The sequence below is a fragment of the Mastomys coucha genome, unplaced genomic scaffold, assembly GCF_008632895.1.
Source record: "Mastomys coucha isolate ucsf_1 unplaced genomic scaffold, UCSF_Mcou_1 pScaffold22, whole genome shotgun sequence".
In the NCBI taxonomy this organism is placed as follows: Eukaryota; Metazoa; Chordata; class Mammalia; order Rodentia; family Muridae; genus Mastomys; species Mastomys coucha.
The window spans coordinates 117,476,374-117,492,767 of record NW_022196905.1 but is presented as its reverse complement, the minus strand read 5'-3'; the positions used below and the strand labels follow the sequence as shown (position 1 = coordinate 117,492,767).

The 16,394-nt window shown below is 42.4% G+C and overlaps 1 protein-coding gene across 2 annotated transcripts in view; it reads right to left on the bottom strand.

The window, feature by feature from the left end:
• Kntc1 (kinetochore associated 1) overlaps positions 1-16,394 on the bottom strand; it is a 75,909-nt gene that overhangs the window by 58,110 nt on the left and 1,405 nt on the right. For both annotated transcript variants that reach the window (XM_031337866.1, XM_031337867.1), the window contains exons 2-13: positions 12,588-12,762; positions 10,904-11,024; positions 9,110-9,225; positions 8,572-8,650; positions 7,583-7,660; positions 6,520-6,554; positions 6,163-6,282; positions 4,433-4,526; positions 3,150-3,202; positions 2,754-2,869; positions 2,358-2,412; positions 1,406-1,504 (exon numbers count right to left, since the gene is read on the bottom strand). In XM_031337866.1, the coding sequence (XP_031193726.1) occupies positions 1,406-1,504; positions 2,358-2,412; positions 2,754-2,869; positions 3,150-3,202; positions 4,433-4,526; positions 6,163-6,282; positions 6,520-6,554; positions 7,583-7,660; positions 8,572-8,650; positions 9,110-9,225; positions 10,904-11,024; positions 12,588-12,716 (1,095 nt within the window). In that variant the 5' untranslated portion in view covers positions 12,717-12,762. The remainder of the gene's footprint in view (positions 1-1,405; positions 1,505-2,357; positions 2,413-2,753; positions 2,870-3,149; positions 3,203-4,432; positions 4,527-6,162; positions 6,283-6,519; positions 6,555-7,582; positions 7,661-8,571; positions 8,651-9,109; positions 9,226-10,903; positions 11,025-12,587; positions 12,763-16,394) is intronic.

Here is a 16,394-nt window from a genome sequence, read left to right as displayed (position 1 = left end):
GGTTTCTCTGTGTAGCCATGGCTGTCCTGGAACTCACTCTGTAGACCAGACTGGCCTTGAACTCAAGAAACCCACCTACCTCTGTCTTCCAAGTACTGGGACTAAAGGCGTGCACCACCCGGCCCATCCATCGATTCTTAAAATCACTAAGAAAAACCTCAAACATTGAGGAAAAATATTTTCTCCTGGTTTGGAAGCCAGGCCACATAAAGAACTTGCTAATGATAACGGGAAGACCTGATCACAGGGAGAGACCCAAACTCAGGTTATCAGATTTGGTGACAAACAACTTCATCTACTGAGTCATCTTGATAGTCCCCAAAATAGCCTTCTTTTTTTTTTTTCTTAAAAAAATTCTTTATTTACATTTTATTTTATTGTAACTATTTAAATGTATATGCACCATGTAAATGCATGAGTCTGAACAGAAGATGGAGTCAGATTCTCTGGACCTGGAGACACAGGTATTGAGCTACCATTTGAGTGTTAGAAACCAAATTCAGGTCCTCTGCAAGAACAGTAGGCATGCTTAACCACTGAGCAATGTCTCTAAGCCTCAGTATCCACCCATACTGTCCACAGACATGTAGGCAAAACACTCAAACACATGAAATAATTGTGTGAGTGTGCTTGCACACGTGTATGTAAAGAGATGAAATAAATGCATTAAAATGTTTTTTGAAAAGAATCATAATTGATGGGTATGGCTGCGCACACCTTTAGTCCCAGCACCCAGGAGGCAGAGGCATGTGAGTCTCTATGCGTTCTAGACTACTCTGACCTACATATCGAATTCCAGACTGCATATGACTGCTACATATTCATAACTTCTTAAAGTAAAAGGAGATGAAAAGTTCACTATCCTAATTTGAGCTTTATAGACATAGATGCACTGACGTGGTACACTATACCCAACACAGTTTTAGAATTAAAATAAAAAAGTCAATTTTAACAAAGCACTGTGAACATTGTCATTGATGATTCCGTAGAGACCGAAAGGAAGCCGAAGCTGAGTAAGGGCTGGACAGCTCAGAGGTGCAGAGCGTGTGCTGCTCTTACTGAGGACCCGAGCTGGAGTCCCCAGACCCATACCCAACGGGTTCACAACTGCCGGTGACTCCAGCTTCAGCGGATCTGACACCTCGCACACACACACTCACCCACAGATACACACAAAATTAAAAACAATATAATTTTTTAAAAATAAAACAACTGAATAGCAGATGAAGTTTTATCTTAATTTGTATGACGACTCGGCTGGGTCTCTTGAGTATGTTAATAACGAACACAGGTATAAGCCAAAGATAAAGCGAAGTATTGCACTAACTTCCACTCACGCTTTTCTTACTTGTAAAAATTAGGAAAAAAAAAATTGCAAAGTCATTAAAAATGTGCATAAACATACCGTGCTAATTCCTGTTTGAACTAAAGAAGAAACACTAGATACGTCCAAAGAATACAGTATTTCCATTGTAGGTAAAGAATAAATGATGAGGTTTCTCATCTACGAGAAATGAAAAATATAAACCTATCAGCACAAGTTAGCAGTTCCCCGTCAAGACATCTATTAAAACATCTTGTACAAAGCCAAATAATGCAAGAATCCACAACACTCTCTTACTACGTAAGTAGGCCTGCCACTGTTACTATGTAAATGCTACACACAAAATTATGTTCTTTAAGAAGAAAATGATGCTTTAATGCACCTACCACATTGAATGAAAACATGTGCAGAATGACCCCACCTCCACTCCTAGAGTGCTGCACCTTCACAGCAACCACCCTACCAAATGCCTTTTCTTCTGCCCCCGCCCTCCTTTCTATTTGCTTTTGCTTTTCCCCTTCTCTGCCCTTTCCTTTCCTTCTTTTTCCAGCACTGGAGGCTAATTTCAGTGCCTTGCACACACTACTCTTTCATCTTCAGCCCTCGCCTTTTTGACATAGGGACTTGCTCTACAACCCAGGAGAGACTTGAACTCATGACCTTCTGTCTCAGCCTCCTGAATGCTACACCTACAGCCTAAGTTAGCATACCTAGTTCTTCAAATCCTTCAAGTCCTTACAATTTTTGTTCCAAAGACAGGGTTTCTCTGTGTAGCTCTGTAGACCAGGATGACCTAAAACTCACAGAGAGCCACCTGCGTCTGCCTGGCTTATTTTTGGTTTCTAAAACATTCTGTTTGAAATGAAGAGCCAAGATTTCCTTCCATTCTTTGAAAACTGGATTCTGCATATTAATTCTTGTTTGTTTGAAGTCTATGTGAGCTATAATCTAGCATGCTGTGAGCATTAACTGGCTAGTAATCATAACTTGCAACTCATAAAACAGACAAACGTGAAGTAAAGTCCCCTGGTACCTTCTCCTGTGTTGTAGCTGTCAGGGTGACTAATTTGAGATTTGTAATCCCTTGCCTAAAAGAGAAGAGAAACCCAAGTTAAAAAGCCATCCATGTTTCTAAGTATAAACTTACATAAAGTGATATTCTCACAGAAAGGTCAAAACACATTCAGAGAAGACCATAGACTCTGTTTCACATGTACACATCCAGATTCTGTTTCTACCATCATTACATAGACACTCACATTATAGTATCTATTTGTGCCAAGTAGAAACTGGCAAATAATGAATCAGTCCTTCCTCTGCCAGGCCGACACAGAGGTGGTTTCGAACACAAGACGTGCAAATGATCTGAACAAACCCAAACAGACACTTGGTGCTATGGAAATCACTACGAAGTAGACCCCCAACATACCAAGTAACGGATGAGGGAGAATCCGCTTCTGTCGTGAGGAGAAACTGCTCTATGGGAAGAGAAGGCCAGTTCCACACAGGAATGAGAGTGTAAGCATCCCACAAGCTCAGCACGTTCTACAGGAAAGACACTCATTTAGACATCTGTGATTTCAAAGTCAGACGTCAGGCTACATCTCTTGCTGTGCACTGAGATGAAGTACAGCACACAGACAGTCATGCACCCAGCTAACGGCCTCAGCTACCACTTTTATTGATGAATGTATTGTCAGGTAGAAGGCGTAGCTTAGTGGTAGGCTGTGAGCTGACTCCCTAGCACAAAGGCTCAAAGAACAACAACAACAACAACAACAAGGTCGTAGTAAATGAAACCACTAAAGAAGTCTCAGACACGTACGTCAGTATCGAGCACAAAAAGCAGGTTGTCGATCAGCTGAAATGACTTTGCACCTGAAAGAGAAAGGGAGATGTCTAAGGGTTTTATTTCATCTCACGTAGGGTCTTGTTTCAACTGCAAATTCATGTCTTCATGAAAGGGCAGAACTACATGTAAATGATGACCCTATTTTCATCCTGCCTCAGTTTTGACTTTTGGTACCATTGCTCTTGTTCTAAGGTGACTAATAAAATACAAAGCCTCTCCAGCAGTAATGACTGAACACATCACAAGCACGGGTGGAAGCCATCAAGTAAATCTGGCTTGTTTCAGTGTGATAACAGAATGTGCTTGGAAAAATGGCTTGTACCTGTACTCCTAGCAGTATGGGAAGTCACACAGGAGAGATGCTCAGATGTGAGGCAAGTCCGGGCTACTGTAATCAGCCTAGACTATATAGTAAGAACCATCTCAAAACAACAACAATCACCCAAAATCAGGGTGGGCAAGATGTCTCACTGCATAAAAGCGCTCACCACGGGGCTGGCGAGATGGCTCAGCGGGGGCCGGAGCGAGCGAGGGGGGGGCGGAGCGAGCGGGGCCGGAGCGAGCAGGGCCGGAGCGAGCCTGAGCAGAGTTCCTGAGATCAACAGCAGCCACACACATGATCGAACAGTCATCTGTACAGCTACAGTGCACTCATACACATAAAAATGAAGTAAAATAATTCTTTAAAAAAAAAAAAGCGCTCACCACATCTGAGAACCTGAGCCCAATCCTCAGGACCAACACGATGAAGGGAAAGAACCACTTCCCAGGGAGCCACTGATCTCTACATGCACGTACATCAAAGTCACCACACATGTGCACGTAATGTACAAATTAAACAAATGTAATTTAAAAGAAAAAAGGAAAATGGACCAGAGCACCTGCAGGATGGTTCAGGGCTAAAGGGTTGCCACTAGGTCTGACAAGCTGACATCAATCCCCAGAACCGGACATAGCAGAGAGAGAATCTCTCCTCAGAGTTAGTCTCAGGAGGTCCTCTGACCGCCACTCAAGGGTGTGGTTAAGAGAGCTTGCAGCCAGAGGACCTGAATTCGTCTGCAAACTCACAAACACAGACACACCTTTTAATCCTGTGTAGTCTATACATCACCTATGGCAACGTGAACCTGTACTACCACTCTACTGTGCTGGAGGCTCAGAAGTTCAAGGTGACCCTTAGCTACACAGCAAATCTGAGCCCAACCCAGGACATTTCAGAGTGGCAACAGAAAGTACCATCACTGGCTTATCATCACCTTTAATAATGTCTGTGTCCACAAAGTTCTTAAGAGACATCTCTTTCTTGGTAGAATCTGGTTCCCATTTTGAGAATGCACAACCACCGGTTCCCTGGAAAAGTGAAACAGTACCATCACTTGGAAAGCTTAAACCCGAACCATCCAGGAATCGCACAAAGCAGATACACATAAGCTGCACACATTCCGAGTTCACGCACATGGGTGTGCGCTCCCCTGGAAGGATGCTGGAGAATAAACTCCCGGGGCTTTGTTAATAAGTGAGCACTCTACTACACAGTACCTCCAGCTGCTTCTATTTCCTTCTCAGGCAGCGTCCTGCTGTTGCCCAGGCCGGCCTCACTTAAGATTCGCCTGTGTGAGCCTAACTAGATGGTTTTGTAAGCTTAGGTCTGCCTAAGAGCTTTCCTCTCTGTTTCTCTCTTAGCTTAAGAACTGACTGGAGGGACTAAAGAGATGGTTCGGTGGTTAAGAGAGCTTACTGCTCTGCCAGAGGACCTGAATTTGTTTGCAACCATCCACTACTAGTGTTCCACAATCGCCTGTATCTCAATTCCAAGGGATCTAACACCCTATTAGAGCTTCTACAGCCACCCAAAACTCATATTACACAGACACACACACACACAGACACACACATATATACACACGCACACACGCACGCACACATGTGATTAAGCAAGCAAACAAATAAATAAATGAAGACCAGACTGGGAAGGAAAATGAGATATTCATAATTTGTTATCAGTTCAATATTTGAGTACATACTCGTATCTCACCCTAAAGAAAAAGAACCTCTTCCAACATTATAAGCATAGCCTTTAGCTTACCAAAAAGAAAAACAGAAAACAAAGAAAGAGATAGAAGCTATGCCTGGTGGTGCATGCCATTCATCCCAATGCAGAGAAGGTAGAGGCAGGAAGATCTCCCAATAGACCTTTCATGATCGCCCTCACTGCATAATGGCAGTATTTGATCAGTGCTATGAGAGAGCTACAGGGGTCAGTCTCGAGTCTGCGATTAGTTTAGAGCCATGGTCATGGGTGCCACTCTCAGTCTGGAGCCTTTTTTGGTTTCTACTTCTGTGGTTTCTAAGCTGAAAGAAATGCTGAAACATGGCTGAGCAAAGGAACAAAACCCTGCCTGACCAGAACGCAGCTGCTGGCACAGTGGGGCTCACCTTTAAACCCAGCATAAGAGAGGCAGGGGCAGGCGGATCTTTCAGTTCAAGGACAGCCAGGGCTACGTAGTGAGACCTTGATTCAAAAAACAGAAGAAAAGAGAAGAAAATTTCTGGGACAGACTAGTGAAAATAAATATGGAAGATCTAATACAGGAAAGGTTACCTAGTTAATTCTGTAATGTTCCCCACCCCCATTTTTTTGAGACAAGGTGATAGGATTAGAGCTGTGTGTCACCATGCCTGACTTGTTTGGTTTTAAATGATTTATTTTTCGTTTTTATTTATGATTTATGTGAGTGTGTATGTGCATGTGTGTGCAGGTGCCCATGGGCCACAAGAGGGCAGCAGATCTCCTGGAGCTGAGTTATGGGTATTTGCGACCAGCACAACGTGGGTGCTGACGACTAATCTCTGGTGTTTTTCAAGGGCAGCAAGGACTCTTAATCATCAAGCCTCTATTTCTGTTCTTGTCACATTACAAATTAACTTGTACTTTAACTAGAAAGAAAATGTTTTAGACAAAAACAAAATTTATAAAAAGAATTACCCCAATTATCACAGAAGTTTCACTTGCAAATTTTCCAGATTGAGATGCCACAAGACTGAGACAACCAAAACTGTGGTAATTTTCAGTAGAAATAAAACTACATTTGAATTGTCCTTGTAACTGCAAAATTAAAAAAATAAAATAAAATTAGAATGATACATATATATGTATGCCCCCCAAAAAACATATGAAGCTGTTTAAATCAATCATCTATGTTTTCAAGCAGAAGGATTACTTAAGTGTGAGATTACACCAGATCATATACCATCAGCCAGTACAATGATTAAACACTGACACGGCCTTTATATTCACAGTAAGTAAAAGATTTAAAAAGACAATATGATTTTCTTTGCTTACCTTCTTGGCTGTATCCAAGTCTGTGTTCTTAATTGCTTCATTAAAGAAAAAAAAAAAAGAGGCATCTAAACAGTGTCAATCTACAGGTTTATGTAGTCTAAAAATAAGACTTGCCTCCCTTTGAGTTAAAGTGAAATTAATACATCCTAAGCCAAAGGACACAAGTCAGGATGAGCAAGTTACTCTTTCTAACCAAGAGCGTTCCCTGTGAGTTCCTACTGCACACAAGGCTTCAGCACAGCTAACTGCGCAGAGCCTTAGCGAAAGCCTCTACACCACCCGCCACCCGCGCCTACACAAGCGTCAATGCACTGTGTTGAGTACGATATATACATGGTAGTGTAGAGGCACATGCACCGTTGCTGGCACATGCAGAGGACAGAATAGGATTTTGGTTGTCTAGCCTACCTCTATTGTTTTGGTTGTCTACCTCTATTGTTTTGGTCTCTGCTTTATTGCCTTGAGACAGGATCGCTCACTGAACCAGAAACACACTGTTTCAGCTGTGCTGGCCGGCCAGCACACACTGAGGATCACCTATATCTACTCTGCACCTCCAGTCACAATTACAGGCAGATGCATAGCTCTGCCAGCTTTCTACACAGGTGCTGTGGATTTGAACTCATGTCCTCAGGCTTTCAAAAAAAGTGCTCTTACCTACAAAGCCATCTCACCAGCTCGCTTTGCAATATTTAGTCATTTCCATCACCGTGTTCAACCACTCCTTCAAAAAGCCACTTAGCAGTTGACATGGCGTTCAGTGGTAGAGCACTTACCTAGTACGCACTAGACCCTGAGTCTGACCTTCAGTATTACAAAAAGCCATTTATTACTGTTGTCTGTTCATTCCAGGTAAGCTATAAACTGTTAGAAGACTATAGCTAATTGGTATTTTTCAGATTCTACCATAGCTTTAGCACAGAAGAGTTAAGTGAACTCTGCATATGTCTAAGTATACCCAGTATCATACAACTAAGTTAAAATTTTCTTAAAAAGACTATTTGAAGACTTACTTGAAAACTAGTAAGCCCTGTCACGAATCAATAAGAAAATAATACTTTACCTTGTTCAATCTGTGAAAGCTGGAGGTTCGTAACATAAAAAAATCCATTGTTTGTTAGAAGCAACATATAATAGGTACCTGGTAAAATAAAATCAAAGCCAGTTTCTAGAAAGGGCAGTGCTGGGAACCAGCTATAAAATCTCTCAGGAGGGCTGGGGAGACAGGGCAGCAGTTAAAAGTACTGGTCACCAAGCCTGACAACCTGAGACCTACATGGTACAAAGAAGCAAGTCCCACAAGTTGTTCTCTCACCCCTTACTAGTGAGCAGGAATGTGGTCTTGGGCACACATGGGCGCGCACACACACACACACACACACACACTGATTTTTACATGCTAAACCCAACAAATATTTTAAAGGAATGGAATGTCATAATGAAGGAAAAAAGCTAAGATGGTGTTAAAAGATACTTCCTGTTCTGAGCAATTCTCTCTATGCCCTAATAAAACAGCATTTACTCTGCCTAAAAAGGAAAAAACCTGTGCCAGGTGTGGTATCATTAGTCTTCCTCCCCCCACGGCGGGGGGGAAGGTAGAAGCTGGGGGTGGGGGGGAAGGCAGAGGCTGGTAGACCTCTTTAAGGGCAACCTGGTGTACTGAGTGAATTTCAGGCCAGCCAAAGGCTACATAGTGAGCCTCTGTCTCAAAAAGAAAACAAACAGCCAGGCAATGGTGGCGCACACCTTTAATCCCAGCACTTGGGAGGCAGAGGCAGGCAGATTTTGAGGCCAGCCTGGTCTACAGAGTGAGTTCCAGGACAGCCAGGGCTACACAGGGAAACCCTGTCTCGAAAAAACAAAACAAAAAAAAAAGAAAGAAAAGAAAAAGAAAACAAAAAGATTCTTTCTTATATTAACTGTATTTACAGAAAATTTACTATGATTTAGGTAGTACAGCAATTGATTTACAATGCTTATTAAACATAGATGTGAATGCCTGATTGGGTACCCATCAAAAACTGTGCAAAAAAAAAATTCAAAGAAACTTACCTTCATTGGAACCATCTTTCTCAATAATGAGATTCCGGTACGTACACTGATGCTCATCCTCAGCTTTCTTCACAAAAGCCTAATTGCAAGCCAATCGCAAATAGCAAGATGAACGGAGATAGACAACAGCTAGTGGGGAGTTTGTTGTTTACAGCCAACTATCGACTAATGTTGGCAATAACAGACCACACCTTAAACAAGCGGTTCCCAGCCTTCCTAACGTGCTGTGGTGACATAAAATCATTTCATTGCTACTTCATAACTGCAGTCCTGATTCTGTTATGAACTGTCACGTAAATATCTGAGACGCAGGAGATCCGATAGCCACCTGAGGGGTCTGAGACCCACAGACTGAGAACTGTGGTACCCGAACGCTTCAGCCCGACAAGGGAAACTGCGTTCGGTCGAGCATGAGCAGTGCCTCCAGAGCGCCGCGTTCTCACTTTTGAGGTGACTCCGTGTGTTAAACACAGGCTAACTGATTGCATGCTGGGCTTGCCGTCTAAGGCTGTTCTGAAAAGGGAAGCACAGCCCTTACCTTGGTGAACAGCGTTTGCTTCGATGTTACGTAGATAAGATGGAAGTTGCCACTTCTCTCCCCCACAAAGAGAAACCTTCCTTCTTGACACAGGCCGACCACATCCACATCAGTTTCTGAAAATTGCAAATCCAGGTTACAAGTGACTTTTAATAATCCTTAATTTCAATTTAAAAAGTGCACATTTTCACACTAAAAGAAGTCAACAACTGGGCTGGAGAGATGGCTCAGTGGTTAAGAGTACTGACTGTTCTTCTGAAGGTCCTGAGTTCAATTCCCAGCAACCACATCGTGGCTCACAACCATCCGTAATGAGATCTGACACCCTCTTCTGGAGTGTCTGAAGACAGCTACAGTGTACTTATATATAATAAATAAATAAATCTTTAAAAAAAAAAGTCAGTAACTTATACCAACCTGTGCCGGGAGACGGAGGTGTATGCCCATAACCCAAACACATGAGCAGCCAACAGGAGGGTTGACAGGGTTTCTCTGTGTAGTCCCAGCTATCCTAGAACTCTCTCTAGATCAGGCTGGCCTCAAATTCAGAGATCTACCTGCCTCCACCTCCCCATTGCTGGGATTAACGGCTTAAGAAAGCCCCCGAGTTTAAAGACAGCCTGGGTTAAATAAAATGAGTTTGCCTAAAACAAAAAAAAAATCCCTATCACCAACCAAAGAGTAAGACAGGAAAAGCCTTCAAAATATTTTCACTGAATTTCAGCATCATCACTGACCTGTCACTTAAAAATCATTTCCATTTTTATTTTTAAATTGGGACTCTTGAGCCAGCCCCGGGGGGCAGAGGGTCTCTGTGAGTTTGTGGCCAGCCTGGTCTACAGAGGGAGTTCCTGGACAGCCAGAGCTACAGAGAAACCCTGTCTCAGGGAGAAAAAAATGGTGACTCTTTTTTAAAAAGATGTACTTATTTTTATTTTATTTGTGTTTTGCCTAGATGTTATGTCTGTGAAGGGCATCAGATCCCTGGAACTGAAATTATGAGCCCCTAAGTGATAGGAACCAAATCCAGGTCCTCTGTAAGACTAGCCGGTGCTCTTAACAGTGGAGCCATCTCTCCATCTCTTTTAAGAATTTTTTTTATCAGTATTACTACATAACCTAAACTGACCTTGGAACTTGGTATGTAATCTAGGCTAGCCTCTAAGTCCCATTTCTCCAGCCTCAATTTCCAAAGTGCTGGGATTTCACACCAAAACCAAATTCATTATTAAATCCATGTTAATTCAAACAATTATTTCACGTATGACTTCTAAGAGATTAGTACACTGTGATCTATCCTAGAGCTAATAGGAACTTGGCAACTACCCTCTTCACATGCACAAACACAAAACACGTACAAGATTAGGAACTTGGACACAAATGAGCTCAAACATTAGGATTCAAATATGTAACTAGGAGGAGGGGTTGTTTGAATAAAAACCACAAAAATAAAATTAAATTAAATACTTGTTTACATGCATGTTCTCCTTAAAAATCCTGAGGCAAGGTTTTATCTCAGCACCCTTTGAACCTAAGGCTCAATAAGTATTGATGATTTTCTTGAGATTATTCCTTTATTTCCCAGTTTTTCAAGAGAGAGTTTCTCTGGAACTCTCTCTGTAGACCAGGCTGGCCTCAAACTCAGAGATCTGCCTGCCTCTGCCTCCCAAGTGCTGGGATTAAAGGTGTGCGGGACCACCGCCCAATTCTTATAAACTGGATTAAAGAAACCAGGGCCCATAGAAACAAGTAGCAATCCTCCTTGACTCTCGGGTATCTCACTGTCAGACTTACCGAATATAAGAAACAACTGGAGTGATCTGCACACACTGTCAAGCACTATCACTGACTGGTCTGCAACGATTATAAATCCATCGCTTAAGCTGCATGCTTGGATCTTCGGACTCAGTGAGCTCTGTGGGAGGGGAAAGCATGACCAAAAGTAAGATGATTTCAGATAAGCTTCATGATACTTAATAGTATTGTCTTAAGGCCAGGTGTGGTGGCATGTGTTTGATTTTAGATCCCAGGACAAGGGACTGAGGTGTATATTTTATATACCAAATATGTGATGAAATATCCCTAGATGCACATGATTAAAATAAGATGAATTTTAAAAAGGATAAAGATGATTATACAACCTATTCTGTCACTCAAAATAGAGAACTGCCTATACACTTCTTAGCAAACAAATTCTTCCTCTTGAACCCCATAAAAGGAAGCCCCAAACAAGAGAGGCCTTGAGTACCCTCCGTCCAGGGCCCTGCTTCTTTCCTGCAGTACATTCTAGTCTTTTTTGGATTGCTTTGCTTTGATTAAACTCTCCTTACTGTAAACCTGGGTAAGTCACTATTTTCAATTTTTGGGAAATAGGCGGAGAATGCAGAAACACTTGACTCTAACTACCAGTCACAAGAGTATGTCACTCAGCAAAGCAGGGACAGACTGGGTCAGGGAGGGTGTCGAAATAATAGTTAACTACTAAATCCTGGTGGCATGTTTGCTACCCGCCTCCAGGGTTTATGTTCCTGAATGAAAGACCTACACACAGCCTTTATATTTTGATATGCTTTAAACAGCGCAGTAGCGGGGCCAACTCCTAACCTCTCCTCTGAGCTCTCCCAGCTCCTCTAAGTGGCATCTACTCTCCTCCACCTCTGCTGGCAGGGTGGGAATCTCTCTCCTCTTCTCCCTCTCAGTCCCAAGCCTGGAAAATTCCAAAGGCCACATCTGTCTGTCCTTTCCAGTTATTAGCTGTTGGCATTCTTATTCACCAATCAAAACCACCTGAGGGGGGACAGGGTCCCTCCTATGTTCAGGTTCTCTCGTGCAAACAATTTTGGGGGGACCCAAATTAACATTTGAATACCAGCAGTATTAGGCAACCTACCACGGGAGAGTGCCCTAATGTTCAACTCTACTGGGAATGTCTTATGTTCCAAACAGACAGCAGGTAATTCTTTATTTTTTTTTTCTGTTTGTCTTTTGGGGGTTTTTTTGAGACAAAATTTCAAAAAGGTAATTCTTTTTATATTTTTTGGTTGTGAGCCTAGCCTTTAACGGCTGAGCCATCTCTCCAGCCCTAGGTAATTCTTTTTATCAACTTATATACTATCCCTCCTGGTGGAGGTAATTCTTTATATCAGCTTATATACTATCCCTCTGAGGTGGTTTTTTTTGTTTTAGTTTTGACACACTGGCTGGTCAATGGTGCCCTAGTCGGCCTAGACTCATTACATGACTCAAGCTGGCCTTGGACTCTTAACTCCCAGTCATCCACCTGCCTCACCCTCCAGATACTGGATTATGGACACGGCCCACCCAGGCCAATTTAGTTTATGTCCAATGCTAAACATCAAGGAGTCGGGAAGGGTTCATCTTGGAAACACTGCTCCTGAGATGACCCAGGCGACCGTGGATACCCATTTCCTACAGTGTGTGAGTGAATCTTGACTCAGAGTCAGTAGGAAACAGTTACCTCCTCAGAGGAGATCCTCCCAAGCAAGTCTGCTTGGTATAGTGCAGCCACGTTTTCCTTTCTTGAGCCAACACTGAGGCATCCACTTCCAGTGTCGTCACTTGTGAGCAGCTCAATATTGTTCCACATGTTTCTGAGACTGCCTCTGAGAGGAAGGGAGGAACCACTCTCTTTCCTGGAACAACAGATCAAATTTTTTTTATGCATAGGATTTAGTTCTTTGAGAAATGGAGTCTTAAAGAAAAAACCCAAAACTTAGTACTAGTAAATTAAAAAAAAAAAAAAAAAACATAACTTTGTCTTCAATGCTGTATCTGGGGTTGTCACACATTTTGGCTCAGTAAAACAGGACAAGTACTATGATTCTCACCAGGGAATATTTAATTTGTCTTACACACAAGTCAGACTGATCTTATCATCAACCCTGGAGCTTGTACTACTTCATGGCCTCAACATCTAAAGTATCCAAAGTTTTCATTTGAAATAAAGCATTAATCAGCATAAATCCAGGTTCTAACGTCAGACTGGGTTATCTCAGGATAAACACTTATTTGGTAGTGGCATGTGTCTTTAATCCCAGCACTTGGGAGGCAGAGGCAGGTGGATCTCTGAGTTCAAGGCCAGCCTGGTCTACAGAGTGAGTTCCAGGACAGCCAGGGCTACACAGAGAAACCCTGTCTTGGAAAAAAGAAAAAAAAAAAAAAACTACCAAAAAATATTACAATAAATGAAATTAAAAGAAGAACAAAGAGAATAAGAAAAACTGAGTAAGAACCGAGAAGAGGCAGAGCTCTAAGAGGAACCAGAGTCATCTTTCAGAAGTCGTGACCCTATCTCAAAGCTCATTAATACTGCAATAGCATTCTCTAAGTAATAAATAAATAAATAACTTTGGGGTTTGGTTTTTTTTTGGGGGGGTGAGGGAAGTTGTAGCTCTGTTGGTAGAGTGCTTGCCCAGCATGCTAGAAACTTTGGCTCTGCCCCCCCAGCCCTACATAAACCAGTTGTGATGGTACACAGAAAGATCAGAAGTCCAAGGTCATTTTTGGATCCCAGGCCAGCCTGGACTCTGAGACTACCTCAAATGAGACCCTGGCATAATGGAGCACAGTTTTAATCCCAGGGTTGGGGTGGCAAAGGCAGGTGGATCTCTGGGAATTTGACTACATAGTAAATTGCAAAACAGACAGGGTTACATAGTGAAACTTTGTCTCAAAAAAAAAACAACAAACAAACAATCAAGGGGGGAGTTAGGTTTCTGTTTGCATGCACTCCTGGGTTGGGACCCAAGGTTTGGTGCATGGCAGACAAGTGCCCTATCCCAACTCCACCCTGTCATGAGTTGGTGTCTACCTGCATCAAAAACTACACCTGAAACCCAGAATAGATTTTTTTTTTAACAACCTCATTAACAATATAACTCATATCATCTGTGAAGAGAGTCAATCTAAAATACTAGGGTAACTCTCTGGAAAAACTTTTAACATCTGAGGGAAAGGGAGGAGCTACAGATGGCTTTTAATCAGTGATTAAAAGTGCTTGCTGGTCTTCCATAAGATCAAAATTCAGTTCCCAGCACCCAACTATGCCTAACTCCAATTCCAGGTGACCCGATGACCTCTTCTGACTCCACAGGCAAATACACATGCACACAAATAAAAGTAAAATCTTCTTTTAAAAACAAAGTCTGTGAGGGGAGCTGAGGATACAGCTCAGTGGGAAGTACAAGCTCACCACGCTAGAGATCTGAGACAGGAGGATCAGAAGGTTAAAGGCTGGCCTTACTATGTAATGAGCTGTAAACCAGCATGGGATATAAGAGAATCTTTTTAAAAAGAGATGCTGGGCATGATAGTGCATGTCTTCAGTCCCAGCAAGTGGGGAGGCAGGTGGATCTCTGTGAGTTTAAGGCCAAGCTGGTATATATGCTGAGTTACAGGATAGCCAAAGATGCATAACAGAGAAATTCTGTCTCAAAACACACACAAACAAAAACATAGTGAGCAGGAATGTTCTTGTCTAGCATGCGTGTTCCTCACTAAGACTTTAATTATAAACACTGCACAGTATTGCAAGTCTACGATCCTAACACTCAGGAGATGGAGAGAGGAGGCCCAGAAGTTCAAGAACACTGCAGTGTAAGAAAGAACAGTTTTTGGCTTTTGGCTCTTTTCTTTCACAATAACTAGCTAGTTGTTTTGGGACAAGTACTGTAATTTTTTTCCCTCTATTTTCTAATTTTTTTTTTTTTTAATGTGCTTGGTGTTTTGCCTGCGTATTTGTCTGTGTAGAGGGCATTGGATCCCCTGGAACTGGAGGCACAGACAGTTGTGAGCCACCATGTGGATGCTGGGAATTGAACCTTCATCCTCTGGACAAGCAGACAGTGCTCTTAACGACTGAGCTATCTCTCCAGCCCTAATTTTAATCTTTAAAGTAGTAATATAGGGCTAGCAAGATGGTTCTTATGGGGGTGAAGCTTGATGCCAAGCCTGACTGGCAATCTGAATTCCATTTTAAGAATCCACATGGTTGTTGAGTATGGTGGTGCACACCTTTAAATCCCAGCACTCAGTAGGCAGAGGCTGGTAGATCTCTGTGACTTTGAGGCCAGCCTGGTCTACAAAGCTAGTTTGGGGACAGCTAAGGCTACACAAAGAAACTCAAAACACAAAATTTAAAAATTAAAAAAAAGATGAAACATAGTTAAGAACTGCATGAAAGTTATCGTCTGAACTACATGAATATACACACACAATAAATGTAAAGAAAATATATGTATACATGTATGAGCGTAATGTAGACAAGCATCGTGGCAAACACACATAATCTCAGCATGCCAGAGGCAAAGACAGAAGAATAATTTCAAATTTGGGGCAACCTGGTCTGGTCCAGGTTTGTATAGCAAGATCCTGTCTACACACACACACACACACACAAAGTGGGAGGGGAATGTTGGAGTTAGCTAAAACTAAGGTTGTTTTGAAGGATTTTTCTGTGTAGCCCTGGATGTCCTGGAACTCACTGTATGGACCAAGCTGACCACAAACTCAGAGATCCTTCTGCCTCTGCCACCCAAATGCTGGGACTAAAGGTGTGTGACACCTCTGCCTGGCTTGAAGGTTTCTTTTTTTTTCTTTTTTCTTTTTTTTTTTTTAAAGATTTATTTATTATTATATCTAAGTACACTGTAGCTGTCCTCAGACACACGAGAAGAGGGCGTCAGACCTCATTATGGATGGTTGTGGGATTTGAACTCAGGACCTTCAGAAGAGCAGTCAGTGCTCTTAACCGCTGAGCCATCTCTCCAGCCCAAGGTTTCTGTTTTTTTTAAATAACTTTTTTTTTTTTTGAGTCAGCCTCTCACTGTATAACTAAAGATGGTCTTGAGCTTAGGCTCATCCAACCTCAGCTCCAGGCTGCTGGAATTTCAACCAGGAGCCATGACATCCTGCTTGTTCTGAGTTCTGATGGTTCCTGGGACTCTATTTGAATTGTCTGCTAATCTGCTATCTGGAAGCAGATAACATTTGGGCTAGGAATGTAATGAGTGTAGGAAAAGAGCCCCAGCTAAGAATGTAACACCACTTCAATCCCAGCACCCAGGAGGTGGAGGCGGAGATAGAGGCAGGTGGAGCTCCGAGTTCTGGGTCAGTCTGGTCTAAGGTAGTGGTGTCATACACCTTTAACCTAGCACTCAGGAGGCAGAGGCAGGACAAGCCCTGTGAGTCTGAGGTCAGCCTAATCTACAGAACTAGTTCCAGGTCAGCCAGGGCTACCCAGAGAAATCCTGTCTCAGGAAAAAAA